Source organism: Ictidomys tridecemlineatus, chromosome 3 (assembly GCF_052094955.1).
Source record: "Ictidomys tridecemlineatus isolate mIctTri1 chromosome 3, mIctTri1.hap1, whole genome shotgun sequence".
Classification (NCBI taxonomy): domain Eukaryota; kingdom Metazoa; phylum Chordata; class Mammalia; order Rodentia; family Sciuridae; genus Ictidomys; species Ictidomys tridecemlineatus.
Window position 1 is genome coordinate 80,931,826 of NC_135479.1, and position 23,203 is coordinate 80,955,028.

The 23,203-nt window shown below is 38.4% G+C and overlaps 1 protein-coding gene across 3 annotated transcripts in view; it reads right to left on the minus strand.

The window, feature by feature from the left end:
* The window catches only part of Topbp1 (DNA topoisomerase II binding protein 1), a 53,074-nt gene extending 41,224 nt beyond the window's left edge, over positions 1-11,850 (minus strand). Inside the window, exons 1-8 of one of the 3 annotated variants that reach the window (XM_005327023.4) lie at positions 11,634-11,850; positions 10,942-11,032; positions 8,953-9,087; positions 7,209-7,352; positions 6,203-6,384; positions 4,468-4,664; positions 2,299-2,478; positions 1,405-1,574 (exon numbers count right to left, since the gene is read on the minus strand). In XM_005327023.4, the coding sequence (XP_005327080.1) occupies positions 1,405-1,574; positions 2,299-2,478; positions 4,468-4,664; positions 6,203-6,384; positions 7,209-7,352; positions 8,953-9,087; positions 10,942-11,025 (1,092 nt within the window). In that variant the 5' untranslated portion in view covers positions 11,026-11,032; positions 11,634-11,850. Of the gene's footprint in view, positions 1-1,404; positions 1,575-2,298; positions 2,479-4,467; positions 4,665-6,202; positions 6,385-7,208; positions 7,353-8,308; positions 8,468-8,952; positions 9,090-10,941; positions 11,033-11,633 lie in introns of those variants that run through there. The other 2 variants (XM_021727554.3, XM_021727553.3) reach the window with 2 other exon arrangements.
* Positions 11,851-23,203: the final 11,353 nt, after the last annotated feature.

A 23,203-nucleotide genomic window follows, 5' to 3' on the forward strand; every position in this document is an offset into this window, starting at 1 on the left:
TCATCTGCATTACAAGAATCTATCTTAACAAAAATCAAGAAATATATACTTCCTATGTGTAAATCATATCTAAACTTAGTATAACACAGGCTAAAAGAATACCTAAAAAACTTTCTGTTCACCAATAAGCTGGTAAGTTTTAAAAGTATAGAAGGGTAAGGTAATTTGCCCAATTTTCCTTCTTAACAATAAAATATGGTAAATTTTTGCCACTCTGTGAGAAATAACACACAACCAAGTCATTCTACATATAGAAATACATTAAGTAAGCATTCAGATCAAGAAAATCTAAAAAAGTAAAACATGATATAATGCTTCCCTCAAGGAACTTACAAGATAGTTATTCATACACTAAAACATTAAATAACCTAAGAAGTACTAAACAAAGTAGTGGCTTTAATAATCCATTTATGTGACTCTGAACAAGAATTTTAAGACTCTTAAGTATTAACCTCGACATAATATACACCTTAAGAGTTATTTATGAGAATTAAGTGAGAGTATAAACAGCATATTAACATATATAAAATGATTAGCAGTATTAATACACTGTGAACACTTAACAAATGAGTTACAAATGAAAAGTAAATAGTTCAGATAAAGCCTCAAAATACAGTAATCACAAACTGGAAGGGTTCAGAGACGAAAAATGAAATAAACTTCAAAAAATGAGATGAGGGTAGTTAAAAAAGAAAAAGAAAAAAAAAAGTGAAATGAGGGTTGAGATTGTAACTCAGTGGTAGAGCACTTGCCTAGCATGTGTAAGGCACTGGGTTCAATTCTTAGCATAGCATATAAATAAATAAAGGTCCATTCACAACTAAAAATAGATTTAAAAAAGAAAACAGTGAAATGAACTTCAAAGGATAAAGAACGAAGGTACAGGGCTGGGAATATGGCTCAGCTGGTAGAGTGCTTGCCTCGAATGTACAAGGCCTGAGTTCAATCCCCAGAACCACAAAAAACAAAAACATCAAAGCAAAAAGGTACATCCCAGACAAGGGGATGAGGGGATGTTCACAACCAAGGAATGGGCATGGCAAGTCTATCTTCTGAGTTTACTAGACCATTTATACAGATAAAGAGCAAGCCCAACTATGAGGGATCTTCAAAGCTGAGCTAGGGCCAGGCACAGTGGTGCATGCCTATAATCCCTGAAAATTCAGGAGGCTGAGGCAGGAGGATCACAAGTTCAAGACCAGCTTCTCCCACTTACAGAGGCCCTAAGCAAGTTAGCGAGACCCTGTCTCAAAAAATAAAATGAGCTGGGAATGTGGCTCAGTGGTTAAGTGCCTTGGTTTTAATCCCTGGTACCAAAAACAAAACAAAACAAAAAATCAAAGTCAGGCTAGGGAGTGCAGAAATATGTTATCACTTTGCATTTATTACATACTAAAGACGTACCCGGCAACCATCTAATAAATCTTCAGGTGCTTGAAATGCACTGACATCCAGATTTTCTAGACTGTCAAGCGAAGACTCCAATTTGCTATTAAGAACTGAACTGCATATTGATTCATTTATGCAACTTCCATTTATGTTTGAAATATGGCTAACATCTGAAAGAGTACGACCTACATATTAAAAAACAACAACAACAAAAAAAGATAAGTTCCTGGAGATAAAATAATTGATTAAATATTTTCTTATAAACTAATTTTTCCTATAATCAAAGGATTATTAAAAATTCCTAAAGAATCAGGTTTTTACTGAAATCTTGTGTCAAAATATGAAAAGAAAAAAATGAAATTAAGTCTCCTACTTTATTTAAATGAAAAAATATTTAATATGTGTTCATAATCATGGTTTCTTTCCCATGAAAATGTGAACCTGCTGGCCTTAAGGTCCAAACAGCTTACATCTGAAAAAACTTTATAACAATATTTTGCCAACATGGAGCTTACAAAATAAGAGTTGTTTTAAGGTTTAGATAGATAGATAATCTATAACAATCACAGTAAAAAAAAAAAAAATTCTTATTTTAAGTCTCCATCCATTGTGTTCTTAATGTTTTTGCATTATATTAGAATATGGAAGAAAGCAATCATTCATTCTAAAAAGAAATAGGAGTGGTTCTGAACTCATTTTTTATATAATTTGGCTATTTTATCATACCATTTTTGCCTAGGTGCATAGGGGAAAATATAAAAATTTCCTACCATATTTCAGGGATCCTATTTATAAATCTTTGCTGGGGACTGAACCCAGGTCTCCTGCATACTACATAAGCAACCTACCACTGACCAACATCCCCAGCATGACATATCAATTCACACATGGAAAAATGATCAGACTTACTATCAATTGTATGGACTTGGCCAGTGGGAGTTGAAGTGTCAGGCATACTCTTTGTTTCTGGTCTAGGTTCCATCTTGTATATAGATTCGTCCTGACAAAAACCTTTCTCAATGCTGTCAAAAAACCATTGTGTGGTGACACAATGTACATTCCATCTCTTGGCACATTCATATTTCTGACCTGTTGTGTAGGGAAATGCAAACCATTAAAATCCGTTTTTGCAGAAATTTTCGAATTATAATAGGTAATTCAAAAATGTACCTGAAACAAAATTAAGGGTTACCAGTAATTACTCTTACTTTTCAGTATGCCAATAATGTGTTAAAAAGCAATATTTCAGCTGGGCACTGTGGTGCATGCCTGTAATCCCAGCAACTCAGGAGGCTGAAGAAGGAGGATCATGAATTCAAAGCCAGCCTCAGCAACTTAGCAAGGCACTTAGCAACTCAGCAAGACCCTGTCTCTAAATAGGTCTGGGATTGTGGCTCAATGGTCCAAGTGCCCTGGAGTTCAATCCCTGGTACCCCACCCCCCCGCCCCAAAAGGGCAGTATTTTAGGTTATTACCTAAACATATTCTTTAGGTGTTACATAAATAGAAGTGTTACATGAGGGACTTTATCTTTTAAACAAATTGCATGAAAACAATTATAACTGTGGGGCAAATGATAATACTAAATTGCATAGAGACTCCCTCAATTTCTTTCTTTTTTTTTTTTTTGTAGTTGTAGATGGACACAATACCTTTATTTTATTTAGTTATCTTTATGTGGTGCTGAGGATCGAACCCAGGGTCTCACATGTGCTAGGCAAGCACTCTACCATTGAGCTACAACTCCAGCTCCAGACTCCCTCAATTTTCTTAAACCAGTTTCTTAATCTATAAAATGGGAATACTAAGAATTACTATATGGCTTTTTAACAAGAATGTATCAGACAACTGGGAAAATTATAAATGTATGCAAATTAATAAATACCAACTTTGAATTGAATAGACTATTCCAGTACTGACAGGATTTTACTTAAACTCAAGGAGAAGCAGATACATGTTACGTATATACCTTTTTATTACCTTAAAAAACTTCAACACGATATATTTTAAAACAGCATCCCAGAAAAACTAAGGTCAATACCTAACATTAGAGTCACCACATAAACTTCCTTCTAATTCATGAGGAGGCAGCAGCATCAACTCTCCTCACAAGCGCTCCACAGCTGCCATACAGAAAGTTCTGAAAACTACCAATTTATCTTAATGCTTTTTCTCAAATTTTTTTCCTATCTATTTAGCCTAAACAGAGTACAAATATAAAGAGATAAAGCTGAGTACAGTGGTGCACACCTGTAATTCCAGCCATCTCAAGAGACTGAGGCAGGAAGAGCACATGTTTAAGGTTAGCCTGGGCAACTTAGTGAGATTCTCAAAATAAAAAATAAAAACAGGCTGGGGATGTAGCTCAGTGGCAGATCACTCCTGGGTTAAATCCCTTGTGCCACAAAAAAATAAACGAACAAAAAACACATTAACAAAACTCTTCTCCATTCATTTGTACATATTTTTAAAGTACTAGTAAAAAATGTTCTCCAGAATAGAGTGGGGGAGGTAGGAGGATAAGAAGGTTAAAAAAAAAATTCTCCAGGATAAATATAAAGGTTACAGAATATAAAAATTAATGTAAGTTTAAAAATTTCTTCCTATAAGTAATTAAGTAATGTTTTTTATTCTTTAAACTGCCTCATCATCTGCAAGATATATCTTTTTTTTTTTCCCCAATACTGGGACTTGAACCCACAGGCACTCTGTCACTAAGCTACATTCTCAGATTTTTGTTTATTTTTTATTTTGAGATGGCGTCTTGCCATTCGAACTTGAGATCCTCCTGTCTTAGTCTCCCGAGTAGCCAGAAATATAGGTGTACATTACCATACTCAGCCACCAGGTATTTAAGATACCTGGGGCTGTACCTCAATGGCAAAGCACTTGCCTAGCACAAGTGAGGCACTAGGTTCGATCCTCAGCACCACATAAAAATAAATTTAAAAAAATAAATAAAAGTATGAGGGGGAGCAAACTAGATCAATGACATCAGAAGCAAAGCCTGTTCTAAAAGATTGTAAAACATGAGATATTAGAGAAAATTGTGAATTTATCCATTTATAAAAGTTTTACCTTTCGGTTCTTGCACAATGAGGTGTGTACACTCATTCATTTTCAACTGTCCCATGTATTGGCCTCCATGCTTAATGGTGAGTTGCTGGACTGCCCTCCTGTCTAAGCCACACAAGCCTGTGACACAGATTATGCAACCAAGAAAAATAGGGCACTTGAAATCTTCCATGTTCACATCAGTATATCTAGTTATTTTTCTGGAGAAATTAAATGGTAAAAAGTAATAAAAATGAATATATTAAATATACCAGGTAGTTTTACATTTACTAGGAGCACAACGACAAACAGAAATATCACCTTTCCTCATTTTAGAATTTATAATCATTTTAAGAAAGGGAGAACTGACAAATACTTTAGAATTATACTAACTGCTCATCTAGCTCCATACATATTGCTAATAAAAAGTGATGTTTTTAGCTACTGTCTGTATTAAGAGAAAAATATGTATTTCAGTACTCTTAAACCCTTGCTAGTCAAAGTGGTACATTTTCCAAAATTAAATGCCAAAAACACTACTTAAAAACCCTAAAGTTTGGATGGGATATAGCTCAGCTGGTTGAGTGCTTGCCTCACATGCACAAGGCCCTGGGTTCAATCCCCAGCACCATACACACATACAAAAAAAGCCATGTATAAAGATGTGAGGGAAAAAAAAAAATAGTGTTACCTTAGATTAGGTAGAGAGAAGTGATGGGAGGGGAGGGGAGGGGAGGGGAGGGGAGGGGGATAGGAAAGATAGAATGAAATAGACATTATTATTACCGTGTGTATATATGTGAATGCATGACCAATATGATTCTGCAACCTGTACACTCAGAAAAATGAGAAATTATATCCCATCTGATTCAAATGAATGATATATCAAAGTCATTGTACTGTCATGTATAACTAATTTAAACAAATTTAAAAATTAAAAAAAAAAAGCCAAAACAAACCTAAAGTTATTTGGCTGCCTATGATAAAATGAACTTTTAAATTCTATTATTCAATATAAGTAAAACAATTATTTTTGGCAGAATAGCAACAAAAACATCATTATTATTCTGTTGTCACGCCAGGCAGATGGACTGGGAATGCAGGAACTGACATGGAGACATATTTAGATGTGCTAGATGATGTTGAAAACAATCCCAGAAAAATGCCAATATAATTCTGTGGTACCTGGGCTTACAGTTGTTAATTTCATTTCAGGAAAAACTTGCATGCTTCCTGAAACTGACTCTAAGCTCCCCAAGGGAAGGGACACATCCTGCTCCCGAAATCTAATGTCTCATGCAGGCCAGATATGCAAAGGATCAATTTACCTTTACTGAGTGATCACACCTTCTGATGGCTTACCTCCTCTAGGAGGGACTAAAACTACCTAAATATTTCATTTATTCTCAGTCTTAACATATGGGCACAGTAATGAAGGAAAATACAACAAAAAAGCTACAAAGTTACCAAACTGATTTTCTCAACTTAGAAATATTTGCTGCGGAAAATCTTTAGTATCAAAGCATTTACATTCTACTAGTGTTAAACCCACAGCCCATTTTACTCAACTTATACCCTGATAACAATCCCCTGTAGATTCTCCTAGTTTCCACTGGAGAAAAGAGTAATGACCCCATTTCCCTGAATAACAAATCTAAAGAGGATGCCATAAAGCTCCCCTTTTAAAATACAGAGTACCCCAAAATAATTGAATGCATCAGTTTTTCAAAATCTTGAAAATACATAGTGTTTGTCTTACTTCTCTTGTGACTTTTCCCAAAGTGTTTTTATCCAAGAAGGAAGCAAAATAGGTTTCTTCAGATTTGCAGCAACTAAATATTTTTTGCTACCAACTTCTCCTGCAATAAGGTGAGTTACTGATATATTAAGGTCTCTGTATACTCGTCCACCCATCATTTGTACATACTTATGAACTTCATCCTGCAGCCCCAAAAGAAAATATGTTAATATAAGAGCAAATATTAGCTCTTCCATTTTTATACAATATACCATAAATATCTTTGTTATTGATAACCTGAATACATAAGTGTTCCTTACTTTATAAAGTCAAATAATTAATTTACATTTAGAAGATGAATACAAATTATAAATTTAAAATAACCATTTTCACTAAGTGTGGTAATGTACACCTATACTTCTAGCTACTTGGGAGGCCAAGGCAAGATCACAAGTTCAAGGCCAGTCTCAGCAACTCAGCGAGACCCTGTCTCAGAAAGGGTTAATGGTAGAGCACCCCTGGGTTCAACGCCTAGTACAAAAACAATAAAATTCTATTTCCGTGAACAGTCACACACTGTATGATGATGTTTTGGTCAACAACAGACACATATTCAATAGTGTGGGCTTATAAGATTGTACTGCCTCATGACATTATAGCCATTAAGTTTGTATAAGTATTCCCAATGATATAATTACCTAAAGACACATTTCAGACTATATTCCCACTGTTAAGCAACAAATGATTGTATTTACTCTTTTCAACTCCATGAATTTATTAAACTATGTTGCTCCTATAATAAACATTACATTCTACATGCTTATACACATCATTTTAAAAGTATAAATTATATCCATGTAAAAAAATAAAAAATATTTTACACAGTTCTTAGAATCCTGCCTTAAAGATTATCCATCTATGAAAAAATATTAAGTAAACATTAGTTTCCTTAGTAAAGAAATTCACTAAGGAAAAAAATGAGATTTATTTTAGTTGCTACAAATCTGTGAACATTATGGACACCTACCCTTTTTTCTTTATCCAGGCTTGTACAAGATACAGTTACATCAGACATTACCATATTATAAACAGGATGTTCAGCTCTTGGGACACATCGCTGGTGATGCATGCAAAATATGACTACTTGAGGACCAACAATTCTGCAGCCAAGCTATAAAAAAAGAGAAGGTTTTGTGAGCTGAGAAGGAAAAGACCACCCATCTTACAAAATTACATTTGGTAATATTTACCAATTATTTACAAAAGTTGATGACTACTGCAGAAAAACCACCAAATTTTAGAAAAAAATCATGACCATTATAATTTCTGAGACACACTATACATTAAATAAATAGGCAGATATAAAACCCAAATAAACAATACAAGTCAAAAGAAAAGGCCTCCAGGAGACCTTCACTCAAAACCGCTATCAAAATTTTAATCTCTGAAATATAATCTTAATACAATAATCTTATAACAACTAGGAAACATCTACATATGCTTTTCAAATGAAGCACTAAGCCAATGAAGCAATTTCAGAGTGTAAGAGCCTATAATAATCCTAAGAAACCCACTATCACAAAAAATGAACAACACTAGGCAATTTCTACACTGGGTTTTAAATACTTTGTACCTCAACATCCTTTCAAGGAAGAACCACAAAGATTTACACTTTAAAAAAAAAAAAAAAAAAAAAACTTCAAAGATATTGAGTTCATAGAGTTGACAAGTCTTGCTCAACAACATACTCAAGTCACATTAAAAAAAGCCTACTGTTGCCAAAGTCATCACTGCATGACTGATTTAAATATCTACAGAAAAAGCATTAGCACTACCTTTTTTCTTTGGGTACTAGAGATTGAACCCAGAGGTGCTTAACCATTGAGCCATATCCCCAGCCCTTTTTAAAATAATTTTTTTGAGAAGATCTCGTTAAGTTGCTCAGAGCCTTGCCAAGTTGACAAAGCTGGCTTTGAATTTATGATCCTCCTGCCTTAGCCTCCTGAGTTGCTGCAATTAGGTATGCATCATGGCACCTGGCTGATGTTACTAATTTCTACCTGATGAATAGTGGTTTTTCCAAAGGAGACTAACAGCAACAGTGCTCTAGGCGAGATGTGCACTGACCTTCCATAAATGGTACAGATACTGCATCGACCTACTCTTCTATGTTTTCTTCTTCAAACAAAAATCATATCGTTGTAATCTGGATGAAATCACAGCCAGTTTAATTTTATTTCAATGCTTGTCTCTTGTCCAGACACCAAAAGGTAATGAGTCAGTAGACTTTAGAATAACAACAAAAAAAAATAAGATGGCTCATTGGTATGTTAGCAGTAGTAATACCCAAAATGCTCCCTTCTAAGATAATTTATCAAACTTAGTACAGGGTAGAGGTACTAAAATTCTATGTGCAGGAGCGCACAGAAAAGACAGGAAGTTACCACACATTCTATTGGGATCTTTTCCTACTCTACTATTTTCCCCTAAATGTTTTGCAACCTAAATTTTTAGGACAATAAGCTCTATCACTGAAATTCTTCATTACTTTAGATTTGCTTATACTAACTGAAGCTATATTCCCCTTAAAAACAAAAAGTACATATAATAAAAGCCTACAATAACAAAATTAGCCTTTAAAAAACATTATTCTGGTCTCCTAAACCAAAATAATACCAATGTATTTATGATTTGCATAATATTTCATAATCAGTAAAGAATTTATGAAGCAAAAACAAACCAAAAACCATCTACCATATAAGTCAGCAAACCTTTTTAAGGTGATCGAAAACAGCACCACTAAAAGGGTCACAAATATAAAGTGATCTGTCATTCTCCTTTATCTTCAATGCCTCTTCTTCTGTAATAATCTGAAGATATTCTTCTGATTGGAATTCTTTTATAGACTAAAAGAAAAAAGTAAAAAAGAATAAACCCCAAGTCAGCCCCCTGAATTTAAGTCCTACCAAGTCTTTGAAATCCACCTCAAACTACCTTTTCTTTATAGACAGCAACTATCATCTCTCACCTAGACCACTGCAGAAGCCTCCCAAGTGGTTTTTCTCTCCTTCCTTCAGTATAAATCTACTCTGCACACAGCAATTAGTAATCTTTTAAAAAAGACAAATTAGATCATATTACGTTCTGCTCAAAACCCTCTAATAACTTCCCATCACACTCAGGATAAAATCCTCGTTCCTTACCACAGCCTACAGGACCACCTGATCCTGCCCTAGCCTATCTCCCCACACTCATCTCCTACCTCCAATCACCCTGGCTTGCTCTTGGCACACCCACTTCCTTGCTAAGCTAAAAAAGGCTAAGCATGACCTCATTTAGACTTAGCTTATACCTGCAGCAGAGAATATTCTTCTGCCAGGTCTTCACCTGACATGATTCCTCACTTCAGTCAGGTCTGCTTAAATGCCACCTCCTTAGAGATGCCTTTCCTAATCATACTTTTTCTTTTTGATGCTGAGTATTGAACCCAGGACCTTGCACATGTTAGGCAAAAACACTCTACCCATTGAGTTACATTCCCAGCCTTCTGATCATACTTTTTAAAATATCCTTCCTCCATCCCTTTAGTCTATTTTATGAAGAAAAATAACATTGATATTTTATGAATGCATGTATTTCTTGTCTTGCTTTTAAGAATGTAAGTTTCATGATGTATCTTGTTGCCACCATATTCTGAGCTCTCTTTCCCGTTTTCATTTCCTTCTCCTCCCCAAAATATCCTCTAGAACTCCTTAACCTGTTTTGCTTTTCTTCTCTTCCCATATCAATCAATATCTTATAATATATTATGTAGTTTTCTCATTTATCGTCTGATTCATATTTATTTCCTGCTGCTAGAATGTAAGCTCTGAGAGAGGAGAAATCTTTCCTTGCTCTTGACCACTGATGTATTCCAACTCTTAGATCAGATCATAGACACTTGATAAATATTTGCTGAATCAATGTACTTTACGGAAAACCCTGGTACAACTGCCTATCAAACTTTAATGTGTACTGAGGGATGTTGTTTAAAATGTGAATTCTAATTTCAAGTCCTGGTTGGGGGCCCCTATTTTTTGCAGTATGGGGAATTGGACCCAGGACCTCACACATGCTAGGTAAGTAGTCTTAACTATATCCATATCCAAGCTATATCCATAACTCTTTTTGGTTTTTAATTTTGAGATTTTAATTTTAATTATGGGATGGCACTAAGTTGCCTAGGCTAGCCTTGAACTTGTGATCCTGCTGACTCAGCCTCTAAAGTGGCTGAGATTGTAGGTATGCATTACCACATCCATTTTTGATTCTACATTTCTAAAGAGTCCTAGGCCAATGCCAATGCTGCTAGGATCTGTGAGCAGCAAGGCTCTGTACCATCCTATTATATACAGTGCACAAAGAAACATACTTTTAACAACCAAAACTACTTAAGTGTGAACAGTATAGGACTCAATTTTTTTTCAACACGCAAGAGACCGCTCTGATTAGTAGACAAAAGAAATCTTATTAACTTTTAAGAACTTCAGGTTAGCCATATCCAACCAAAATGTCATGATATATTTCATGCTCACCAAAATGCACAGATAATACTTACATCGATTCAAAATTACAGAGCAATGATTTGTCTATAGTAGCACAGACTGTAGCAAAAGTAAGCAGAAATTATTTCTAAGACATAAAGCCTAACAGATCAAAAATACTTAAAAACAAGCAAATGAATTCACAGCATCAGACAAATCTTTTTCAACTATTCTTACCTCAAGAGCTTTAAAAAAACATTCGGAATTTTCTGAAGACTTTAAAAACTTCACAAAAAACGGTTCTTTGTCATTCCTGGACATTTTTGAACTGTCAAAATAAAGGAACCATTAACAAGAACAAAAATGCATTGTGTAGAAGTTAAAATGTTCAACGCACCTATTTTTTTTTTTTTCTGTGCAGACAAGAATGCCTAAGGATAGACATTCAGGCCTTGCTCATGAATTCGTCCATAATGTTTGCAAGAAACCCTGGAATGTGGGCGAAGTCAAGGTAAAAGATGACACACTAATCTTGCAAATCCGAGAAGGAAATTAATGTCCCTGAACTGAACACAGTCAGGGCCAATGGACATTCAAATGCACTTGGCTTAAGGATACACAGATCGCATCTGTGGCTGCTGATACCCACGGCCCGCGAGGTTTGTTCATCCCTAAGAAAATAGATTTTTAAATATAAACCTGGCAGCCAGCTGACAGGTCGTGCCTCCCAAAAGGTTGGATGCTCCTGCTCCCCAGCTCCCAGACAAAGGCCTTGTTGGAACACCGTAGCCTCGTTCTTTCTGGCGTCAAAGGCCCACCCGCGGGTCCCAGGGCCGGTTACAAGGGCGGGAAACCACGGTCCCCCAAGAAGGCCGCAGGAGAGGTCGCGACCCCCGGCTGCGGCGGGGAGGAGCTGGGTCCTCACTCACCTCGATGGAGCCTGGGGGTCTTCGGGAAGTGAGTTGGGGGGCGCGCAGCCCGCAGGACAGCGGCTGGGGTCGGGCGCCAGCCCGGCGCACAGCCCCCACCGCCACCGGGCGGCGCCCCCAGGCCCAAGCAAAAGCTGGAGAACCCGGAAATTGCAGAGACTAGGAACCGACTTTCGCGCCAACCGCGCGGACGCGCTACCTCTTCCGGCGGAAGTGACGCCCCCGGCGTCTGGACCGGAGGGCGGGATCTTTGAGGTGGGAGTAGGCGGTCCACAGACCCAGCGGCTCCCGGGAAGGTTGGGCCTGTTTCGCGGTTTATTAAGGCTTAGAAGGGCGACCTGGCTCCGGGCCTGGAGTCGCATGCCAGGAAAGGTCCTGCACATTCAAAATAATCCAGGGGCAGAGGGAGTTACTCTTCCTGGTGCAGGCAGTGTAGCAGAAACCCTATATTAACCAAAACATGTGTTTGGTGTGATTTGATAATTCAATTTACCAAAGCAAGTCGTCCCATCTCCACTTTAGAGAGGTACGAAAGCGAGGCCTAAGAGAAGTTGAGTGCCAACCCTTTTTATTATTACTATTATTTATTATTTTGAGACAGGGTGTCACTAAGTTGCCCAGGCTGGCCTTGAATTTGCAAATCTGCGTCAGCCTCCACAGGATCTGGGATCCCAGGTGTAAGCCATGGTGCCTGGCTCTGCTAATCTGCTTTCAACCCCTTCCTAGAAAGACCTGTCAGTTGCCTCCTATCTGTTCAAGGTCACACAGCTAGTAAATGGTAGAATTAAGTTTGCATCCAGGGCTTCCAGACTCCACCCCCTGGGTGGTGGGCTGGGGATGGGGCTCAAGTGGTAGCGCTCTCTCCTGGCGTGTGTGAGGCACTGGGTTTGATTCTCAGCACCACATAAAAATAAAATAAAGATATTGGGTCCACCTAAAAAAAACATATATATATATATAAATCTTAATCTTATCACTGGCTATCACAGCCAGCAGGTCTGAAGGAAAGAAAGTCAGTGGGATGTCTTGAGTGGCTGGGCTAATGCCTAGGGATCTGCTGGTTTCTGCCTCTTGACCCATTCAGTGGATATCCCCATTCTCTTTATCTGCATCTGCCTGTGTATTGGGGGATTTGGGGATGGAACCCAATGTTCAAATAGCAAAGAGCAGGCAGAGGTTAAAATGGGCCTGTAAAACCTCATCCTATTGAAAGCCAAAGATAAACTGCTTAATGTGTCTTCTCGTATTATTCTTGAATTTTGAAACAGAAAATGACTTTAGATTGAATAATGCATTCAATGCTGTGTACCTTGATTGTTTTTCTTTTTAAAGCCTAAAGATGGTAATGAGCAGGCTGGGTGTGAGTGTGCACATACACCCATGGGAGGTGACAGATTCTTTGCTTGGCCAAAGTTTAGTCAGGCTACTGAAACTTCTCCTGGGTTTGTCAGTGAACTTCCTTGTAAAATCAGGTCAGACTTCTCTGTCCTTGATATATGATCAAATTCCCCATCCTCCAACATCCCCAGGTGATGTTTGATCTCTCTGGCCTGTCTTCAGCAAGAATCCTGTTGGGTTGGTTTAGCCAGAGTCCCCCTTACTCTTGATGTCACCTCTTAGAAGATTACTAAGACTTAATTACTAAATTATTAGCCAAAGACCCCCTATTCTGATCTTTGGCTAAAATTACCACTTGCCACACTGTGTTCAGTTGAACCCAGAGTCTCCTCCAATTCAAAATCCCATTGCCATGGTTGCTGGTGACTGTACTTAACCTGTTGATCCTGAATAAAGTCTGCTGTGCTGTGCTTTAATAAGTATCATTGATTTTTTTTTTCCTTTAACAAAGGTGAGTAAGAATCAGTAACACCGAAGCTCAAAGGTAGATACCTGTTGTTGGGGGAGTGGAGAAGGAAAGCCTTAAGAACAAACCTACTAGAGCTGGGTGCAGTGGCTCATGCCTGTAATCCCAGCAGTAGGGGAGGCTGAGGCAGGAGGATCACAAGTTCAAGGCCAGCCTCAGCAACTTAGGCCCTGAGCAACTTAAGACTTTGTCTGAAAGGGCTGAGGATATGGCTCAGTGGTAAAAGCAACTCTAGGTTCAATCCTCAGTGCCAAAAAACAAAAAACCACTAGAATTACATGAAAAAAAACACAGTTCATTGTCAACATGCAAATCTGTCCTGAAGCTGTCATAATAATACCTCTGGGTACTTCATAGTTGACAAAGGACTCCTGTTTGCATTACTCCCATTCACTCTTCTCAGCAAACCTACAGTATGGTGACATAGATGAAGTGAGTGAAGCCCTCCTGACACAGCACGTGGCCCCTGTCACATGTGGCCTGCCCATCTCTACATGAAGATCAGCACTGGGACAGGAGCCTTCCTGGCACTCCTGGGGCCAACTAGAGACCTCAAGGGATGATATTCACAGGTGCTGCTAATGAAGGGCAGGAAACTAAACCCCACCCCTTGGCTTGTAGTCAACATGAGCTTCCTAACAGAGGAGTTAAGCTGATCTTTGGAACAGAGCACCAGCAGGGGACAGGTTCTCCCTTTTTATGTCTGCAAATAGAGTGGGAATCTGCATCCTGAGTAAAAGAGCAGTGGTCCTCAGGAATGGTCTCTAGACCAGCAGCATCAACACCACCTGGGGATTTGTGCAAGTGCAAATTCCTGAGGCTAAGCTCAGACCTGCGGGCCCCAGCATTGTGGCCTAACAAACCATCCAGTTGGTTCTGATGCACCATGAAGTTGACTTAAATAGCAGTCCTTTGGGGAAAGGTGAAAAGTGGTTATATAAGTTTGTGATCCATAAAGATTTTGGTGAAAATAAGAAATGGTTTTAATGTGCCCTGGGAAGCTGGAGCTTTTTCTCTCACCTCCTTGATACTTAGGGTCACGTCCTTGTTCCTCTGACATTTCATTGTTGCTAGAGCTTATTTTATTTATTTACATGCACTGCTGAGAATTGAACCCAGTGCCACACTCATGCCAGACAAGGGCGCTATCACTGAGCCCCAGCCCCAGCCCCAACATTTCTGTTATTTAGAGCCAAGTACTCCAGACTCAGCTTGAGGTGCAATTAAAGGAACTTTATAATCATCTACCTATAAAAGGATACAAACACAGGGAACAAATATGACAAAATAGTTATTTTAAAAACATGAGTGACGTGAGCCAGCTGCAATGGCACATCCCCATAATCTCTGTGACTGGCGAAGCTAAAGTAGGAGGAACACAGGTCCAAGGCCAGCTTCAGCAAGACCCTGTCTCAAAATAAAAAATAAAAAGAGCTGGTGAAAAGAAAGTGACCACAACCCTCGGAGTGACCAAGAGATCTTTATTGCAGCAGTGCAAAAAAGGAGAAAAAGAGAGAGAAAGAAAGAGCCGGGGAAGAGAGAAGAAAGAGGGGGAAAGAGCAGAGAGAGAGAGAGAGGAGAGGAGAGGAAAGGAGAGGAGAGGAGAGGAGAGAGGGAGAGGGAGAGAACAAGAGCAAGAGAGCAAGAGCAAGAGAGCAAGAGAGAGGGGACCGGCAGGAGGGAGTTTTGATAGCCCAAATCTAATGGGATCTCTGGGTCTGCAAGCTGCCTTGTTGGCACAAGGTGGGTTAAGTGTTCAGCCTTGAGCAGGGTTGAGTGTTCAGACTTGAGGCAAACAGGTGATAGAGGACCAGACAGAGGGGGTTTGAGTGGCCAGGTCACCCTGCAGCTAACTTTGTTTGGCATGCCCTGCAGACAACTTAATTCAGCCTGTCCTGCACCTAACAGCTGGAATTGTGAATAAATAAATGTAAATAAATAAAAAGAGCTCAGTGGTAGGGTGCTCCTGGGTTCAATTCCCAGGACTGAAAAAAAAATTATATCTTTGTAGCTATCTATATCTACAGATAGACTATATCTCTAGATAGATAAAAGGGAATTTAAAAATAAAAAAATGTAGAATTTTACAAGGTTGGAAAAACTAAAGATGAGAAACCTAGCTGGGCATGATGGCACACACCTGTAATTGTAGCCACTTGGGAGGCTGAGACAGAAGAATGGTGAGTTCAAAGGCAGCCTCAGCAACTGTGAGGCGCTAAGCAACTCAGTGAGACCCTGTCTCTAAATAAAATACAAAATAGGCCTGGGGATCCCTCTGAAACAACTGGTCAGCCCTTCTGAACCTGCGGAGGTTAATACCAACTGAGCCTTCATAGGCAGTGGCCACAGGATTGAGACAGGACTTGGGAGAGCCAGTCAGGACCCACCCATTGCATTGGTCACCCGGCAAAGGGAATGAACTGTCACCATTTGCATGGGATACCACCATGGCAGAGAACTGACGTCACCAGAATGCAGCGGAGGAGATAACTTCATTGAAACCGGAGGCAACAGTGACTTCTTCCCTTCCCTTCTAATACCTTTCCTCCCAAGCATCAAATAAATTTATAGGAGTAAACAGTAACTCAGCAGTCAAACAGAACAAGAAGTAACATGAGCAACATGAAAAAGCAAGGAAGAAAAGGAGTATAAACAATGCAGGACAGCCTAAATATTCAGGAGGACCTAGAGTCATCAGAAAAATGGTCAAATAAAGAACTCAAGGAATACCTTAGACAGATGGAATGGAACCTTAAAAAGGATACGAGACAGCAAATCCAAACAGTGAAAGAACACATTGAAAATGAATTACATAAACAGATAAAAGAAGCAAATAAGCATCTTTATCAGGAGATAGAGATTATTAAAAAATCAAACAATAATTCTAGAAATGAAAGAAACTATAAACCAAATTAAAAACTCAAATGAGAGTATCACTAACAGAGTGGAGCAAGTAGAAGCCAGAACGTCAGATAATGAAGACAAAATATATCATCTTGAAAAGAGTCTAGCCAACTCATAAAGGCTGGTAAAAAATCACAAGAAAAACATCCAAGAGATATGGGATAACATAAAAAAACCAAACTTAAGAGTCATCAGGATAGAGGAAGGTATAGAGAGAGGTTCAAACCAAGGGAATGAGCAACCTGCTGAATGAAATAATCATAGAAAACTTTCCAGAAATAAAAAAGGAAATGGATGTACAAATTGTAGATGCATACAGGACACTGAGCATACAAAATCACAGTAGACCAACGCCAAGACACATTGTTATGAAGATATCCAATATACAGAACAAAGAGAAAATATTAAAAGCTACAAGAGAAAGGAGGCAGATTACATTTAGGGGTAAACCAATAAGGTTAACAATGGATTTTTCATCACAGACGCTGAAAGCCAGAAGATCCTGGAACAACTTATTTCAAACACTGCAAAACAATGGATGCCAACCAAGAATTCTGTATCCAGCAAATTTAAGCTTCAGGTATGACAACGAAATAAAAATCTTTCATAATAAACAAACAAAAAAAAGAATTTGCAGCCAGAAAACCAGCATTGCAAAGCATCTTGAGCAAAACACTACACGAGGAAGAAATGAAAAACAATAACCAAAACCAACAGTGGGAAGTACCTCAGTAAAGCCAGAGGGTGGGGGAAAGCTAATCATGGAGAAACAAACCAAATTAAAAAAAAGGATAAATAATCAAACATGGCTGGAAGTACAAACTATGTATCAATAGTAACTCCAAACGTTAATGGCTTAAACTCTCCAATAAAGCGACATAGGCTGGTAACATGGATTAAAAAAAACAAATCCAACAATACGCTGACTCCAGAAGACACATCTGATTGGAAAAGACATACACAGGCTGAAGGTGAAAGGTTGGGAAAAAATATACCACGCACACGATTCTCGTAAGCAAGCAGGGGTGGCCATCCTCATATCGAATAAAATCGACTTCAAGACTAAGTTAATCAAAAGGGATAAGGAAGGACATTATATACTGTTAAAAGGAACCATTCACCAACAAGACATAACAATTATCAATATTTATGCACCAAATAATGGTGCTGCGACGCTCATAAAACAAACTCTCCTCAAGTTCAGGAATCAAATAGAACACAACACAATAATTATGGGTGATTTCAACACATCTCTCTCACCATTGGACAGATCCTCCAAACAAAAGTTGAATAAAGAAACTATAGAACTCAATATCACAATCAATAACCTAGACTTAACTGACATATATAGAATATATCAACCATCATCAAGTGGATATACTTTTTTCTCAGTAGCACATGGATCCTTCTCAAAAATAGACCATATATTATGCCATAGGGCAACCCTCAGTAAATATAAAGGGGTGGAGATAATACCATGCATTTTATCTGATCATAATGGAATGAAACTGGAAATCAATGATAAAAGAAGGAAGGAAAAATCCTACATCACATGGACAATATGTTACTGAATGATCAATGGATTACAGAAGACATAAAGGAGGAAATCAAAAAATTCTTAGAGATAAATGAAAATACAGACACAACATATCAGAATCTATGGGACACAATGAAAGCAGTTTTAAGAGGGAAATTCATCGCCTGGAGGTCATTCCTCAAAAAAAGAAAAAACCAACAAATAAATGAGCTGACATTTCATCTCAAAGCCCTAGAAAAGGAAGAGCAAAACAACAGCAAATGTAGCAGAAGGCAAGAAATAATTAAATCAGAGTGGAAATCAACGAAATTGAAACAAAAGAAACTATTGAAAAAATTGACAAAACTAAAAGTTGGTTCTTTGAAAAAAAATAAATAAGATCAACAGACCCTTAGCCATGCTAACAAAAAGAAGAAGAAGAGAGAACTCAAATTACTAACACACAGGATGAAAAAGGCAATATCACAACAGATGCTACAGAAATACAGAAGACAATTAGAAATTATTTTGAAAACCTATATTTCAATAAAATAAAAGATAGTGAAGACATCGATAAATTTCTTAAGTCATATGATTTGCGCAGACTGAGTCAGGAGGATACACACAATTTGAACAGACCAATATCAATGGACGAAATAGAAGAAGCAATCAAAAGACTACCAACCAAGAAAAGCCCAGGACCGGATGGGTATACAGCAGAGTTTTACAAAACCTTTAAAGAAGAATTAATACCAATACTTTTCAAGTTATTTCAGGATATAGAAAAAGAGGGAGCTCTTACAAATTCATTCTATGAGGCCAACATCACCCTGATTCTGAAACCAGACAAAGACACATCAAAGAAAGAAAACTACAGACCAATATCTCTAATGAACCTAGATGCAAAAATCCTCAATAAAATTCTGGCGAATTGGATACAAAAACACATCAAAAAAATTGTGCACCATGATCAAGTAGGATTCATCCCTGGGATGCAAGGATGGTTCAATATACGGAAATCAATAAATGTTATTCACCACATCAATAGACTTAAAGATAAGAACCATATGATCATCTTGATAGATGCAAAAAAAGCATTCGACAAAGTACAGCATCCCTTTATGTTCAAAACATTAGAAAAACTAGGGATAATAGGAACTTACCTCAACATTGTAAAAGCTATCTATGCTAAGCCTCAGGCTAGCATCATTCTGAATGGAGAAAAATTGAAGGCATTCCCTCTAAAATCTGGAACAAGACAGGGATGCCCTCTATCACCACTTCTATTCTATATAGTTCTTGAAACACTGGCCAGAGCAATTAGACAGACAAAAGAAATTAAAGGCATAAAAATAGGAAAAGAAGAACTTAAATTATCACTATTTGTGGATGACATGATTCTATACCTAGAAGACCCAAAAGGATCTACAAAGAAACTACTAGAACTAATAAATGAATTCAGCAAAATGGCAGGATATAAAGTCAACATGCATGAATCAAAGGCATTTCTGTATATTAGTGACAAACTTCTGAAATGGAAATGAGGAAAAACATCCCATTCACAATATCCTCAAAAAAAAAATAAAATACTTGGGAATCAACCTAACAAAAGACTTGAAAGATTTATACAATGAAAACTACAGAACCCTAAAGAGAGAAGTAGAAGAAGATCTTAGAAGATAGAAAAATATACCCTGTTCATGGATAGGCAGAACTAACATCATCAAAATGGCGATATTACCAAAAGTTCTCTATAGGTTTAATGCAATGCCAATCAAAATCCCAATGGCATTTCTTGTAGAAATAGATAAAGCAATCATGAAATTCATATGGAAAATTAAAAGACCCAGAATAGCAAAAGCAACTCTAAGCAGGAAGTGTGAATCAGGCAGTATAGCGATACCAGATTTCAAACTATACTACAGAGCAATAGTAACAAAAACAGCATGGTACTGGTACCAAAACAGGCGGGTGGACCAATGGTACAGAATAGAGGACACAGACACTAATCCACAAAGTTACAACTATCTTATAGTTGATAAAAAGCATGCAATGGAGGAAGGATAGCATCTTCAACAAATGGTGCTGGGAAAACTGAAATCCATATGCAACAAAATGAAACTGAATCCCTTTCTCTCGCCATGCACAAAAGTTAACTCAAAATGGATCAAGGAGCTTGATATCAAATCAGAGACTCTGCATCTGATAGAAGAAAAAGTTGGCTCCAAATTCCTTAATAGGACACCCATAGCACAAGAGTTAATAACAAGAATCAACAAACGGGACTTACTTAAACTAAAAAGTTCTTTTTCAGCAAGAGAAACAATAAGAGAGGTAAATAGAGAGCCTACATCATGGGAACAAATTTTTACTCCTCACACTTCAGATAGAGCCCTAATATCCAGAGTATACAAAGAACTCAAAAAATTAAACAATAAGATAACAAATAACCCAATCAACAAATGGGCCAAGGACCTGAACAGACACTTCTCAGAGGAGGACATACAATCAATCAAAAAGTACATGAAAAAATGCTCACCATCTCTAGCAGTCAGAGAAATGCAAATCAAAACCACCCTAAGATACCATCTCACTCCAGTAAGATTGGCAGCCACTATGAAGTCAAACAACAACAAGTGCTGGCGAGGATGTGGGGAAAAGGGTACACTTGTACATTGCTGGTGGGACTGCAAATTGGTGTGGCCAATTTGGAAAGCAGTATGGAGATTCCTGGGAAAGCTGTGAATGGAACCATCATTTGACCCAGCTATTGTCCTTCTCGGACTATTCCCTGAAGACCTTAAAAGAGCGTGCTATAGGGATACTGCTACATCGATGTTCATAGCAGCACAATTCACAATAGTTAGACTGTGGAACCAACCTAGATGCCCTTTAATAGATGAATGGATAAAAAAATGTGGCATTTATACACAATGGAGTATTACTCTGCACTAAAAAATGCCAAAATCATGGAATTTGCAGGGAAATGGATGGCACTAGAGCAGATTATGCTAAGTGAAGCTAGCCAATCCCTAAAAAACAAATGCCAAATATCATCTTTGATATAAGGAAAGCAACTAAGAACAGAATAGGGAGGAAGAGCATGAGAAGAAGATCACCATTAAACAGGGTCGAGACGGGGGAGGGAAAGAGAGAGAGAAGGGAAATTGCATGGTAAAGGAAGAAGACCCTCATGGTTATACAAAATTACATATAAGAAGAAGTGAGGGGAAAGGGGAAAAAAAACAAGAGAGAGAAATGAATTACAGTAGATGGAGTAGAGAGAGAAGATGGGAGGGGAGGGGAGGGGAGGGGAGGGGGGATAGTAGAGGATAGGAAGGGCAGCAGAATACAACAGACACTAGTATGGCAGTATGTAAAAAAGTGGATGTGGAACCGATGTGAATCTGCAATCTGTATACAGGGTTAAAATGGGAGTTCATAATCTGCTTGAATCAAATGTATGAAATATGATATGTCAAGAGCTTTGTAATGTTTTGAACAACTAATAAAAAAACAGAAAGGTTTTCTATGCAGCCTAAAGCACCTAAAAAAAATAAAAATAAAGAATATCTGAAAAAAAAAATAGGCCTGGGATGTGGCTCAGTGGTTGAGTGCCCCTGAGTTCAATTCAATCCATGGTACCGAGACAGAGAGACAGAGAGAGAGAGAGAGACAGAGAGAGATACCTGAATGAGGTTTTGCATTATAATCCATCAATGTGGGAAAGGTCTGATTGAAGAATATGGTCCTCTCACCCAGGCCGAGTTGCCACTATCAAACATGTTAGAGAGAGGTATGGGGCCAAGAGAAGGACATGATGGTTCAGGACAGTAATCCCAGCAATAGGGGCGGCTGACGCAGAAGGATCACAAGTTCAAATCCAGCCTCAGCAACTTAGGTCCTGAGCAAAAAACCCACTAGAATTGGAGGGAAAAATAATCACAGGTCTGAAAATCATGTCTAGGAAAGAACTGTGGGGGCCACTACTGTAGGGGATCTGGCTCTATGCTGGCTTCCTGGCAACATTGTTCACAGCCATATAATCAAAACTTGAATTGCAGCTTATCTGAGCCTTAGGAGAACACCCCGTGACTCCAAGGAGGTGCTAAGAGGCCTGGTCAGGAGTTGGCTTCTCATGAGAAGGTTTCTCATCACCTCCTGGGTTTCGATGAGGTATAGGGCTTTCTGGATCCCTATCTCTGGCTAGAAGTTGGAATATAAAAGCACTTAGCTGCCTCTAGATTTGGCTTAGCACTGGAGTCTCCCACAACTCACACCGCAGTCATGTTTCCATGTCATCGTTTTTATTATATGGGACAAGGACACGGGGAGCTGGCATCTTCGAACTTTTATACACTCTTCAAGACTGAAAAGCAGGAAGTACAGCTTCAAGAAACTTCAAACTCCTTCATACCCCTTTCAGATCTTACAGAGAGAGAGAGTAATTAAAAGGCAAGACCCTCCCAAGAACTGCCCGGGACCTTGAAGAGCAATGAGCATCCTTCCTACATCCAGGTGGGGGTCATGTGACTGAATTTTGGCCAATAGAAATCAATAGAAGTATTGGTTATCATTCCCAGCCCTGGTTCAGGAAAAGTTGTTGCCCTTCTTGCACGAATCCTGTCATGTGGATGTCAGCAAAACATCTTAGAAACTACATGTTGAAAATGGCAGAGCTTCTTTCAGCCTGGATCTCCGAAGATTGGAGCTGTGAAGATGAATGGCAGAGGTGGCCAGTTGGACTTGATGTCAGTAAGAAGTGAACTTCTGTGCTAAACCCTTGAGATGTCGGCAGCTGTTACGGCAGTTCGTGCTGACACTACCAACTCTGAATTCGTTGCTCTTGCAAAAATTGTCATTATTACTAGCAGGGTCCTTGGAAGGGGGAAATTATTCTGGGGACAAATGCCAGAGGCCACATGGAGAAGAGCATGGAATGTGGAATCAAGTACCTAATTTGAATGCCTTATTTAACCTCTCTGTATTTCACTATTTTTCCTGGATGAAAAGAGGATGACCAATAGCATCTACTTTCTGGGCTTAGGTTAATTTATATAAATAATTGAAAGCACTTAGCCCGGTTACACACTTCCGCACTTCACACTGGTACGCAGTTCATGATACGTTTACAATTCTCTAGTTTTCCAAATATCCTTCTTGACGTGAAGTTTATAAAATGGTTTCCCACAATACAATCTTTTAACCTTCTGTTCTGCTATTTCTGCCTGATCCCCGAAGGTGACTTTAGCACTTTGGATGTCCTTTCATTGCAATATGACTTTG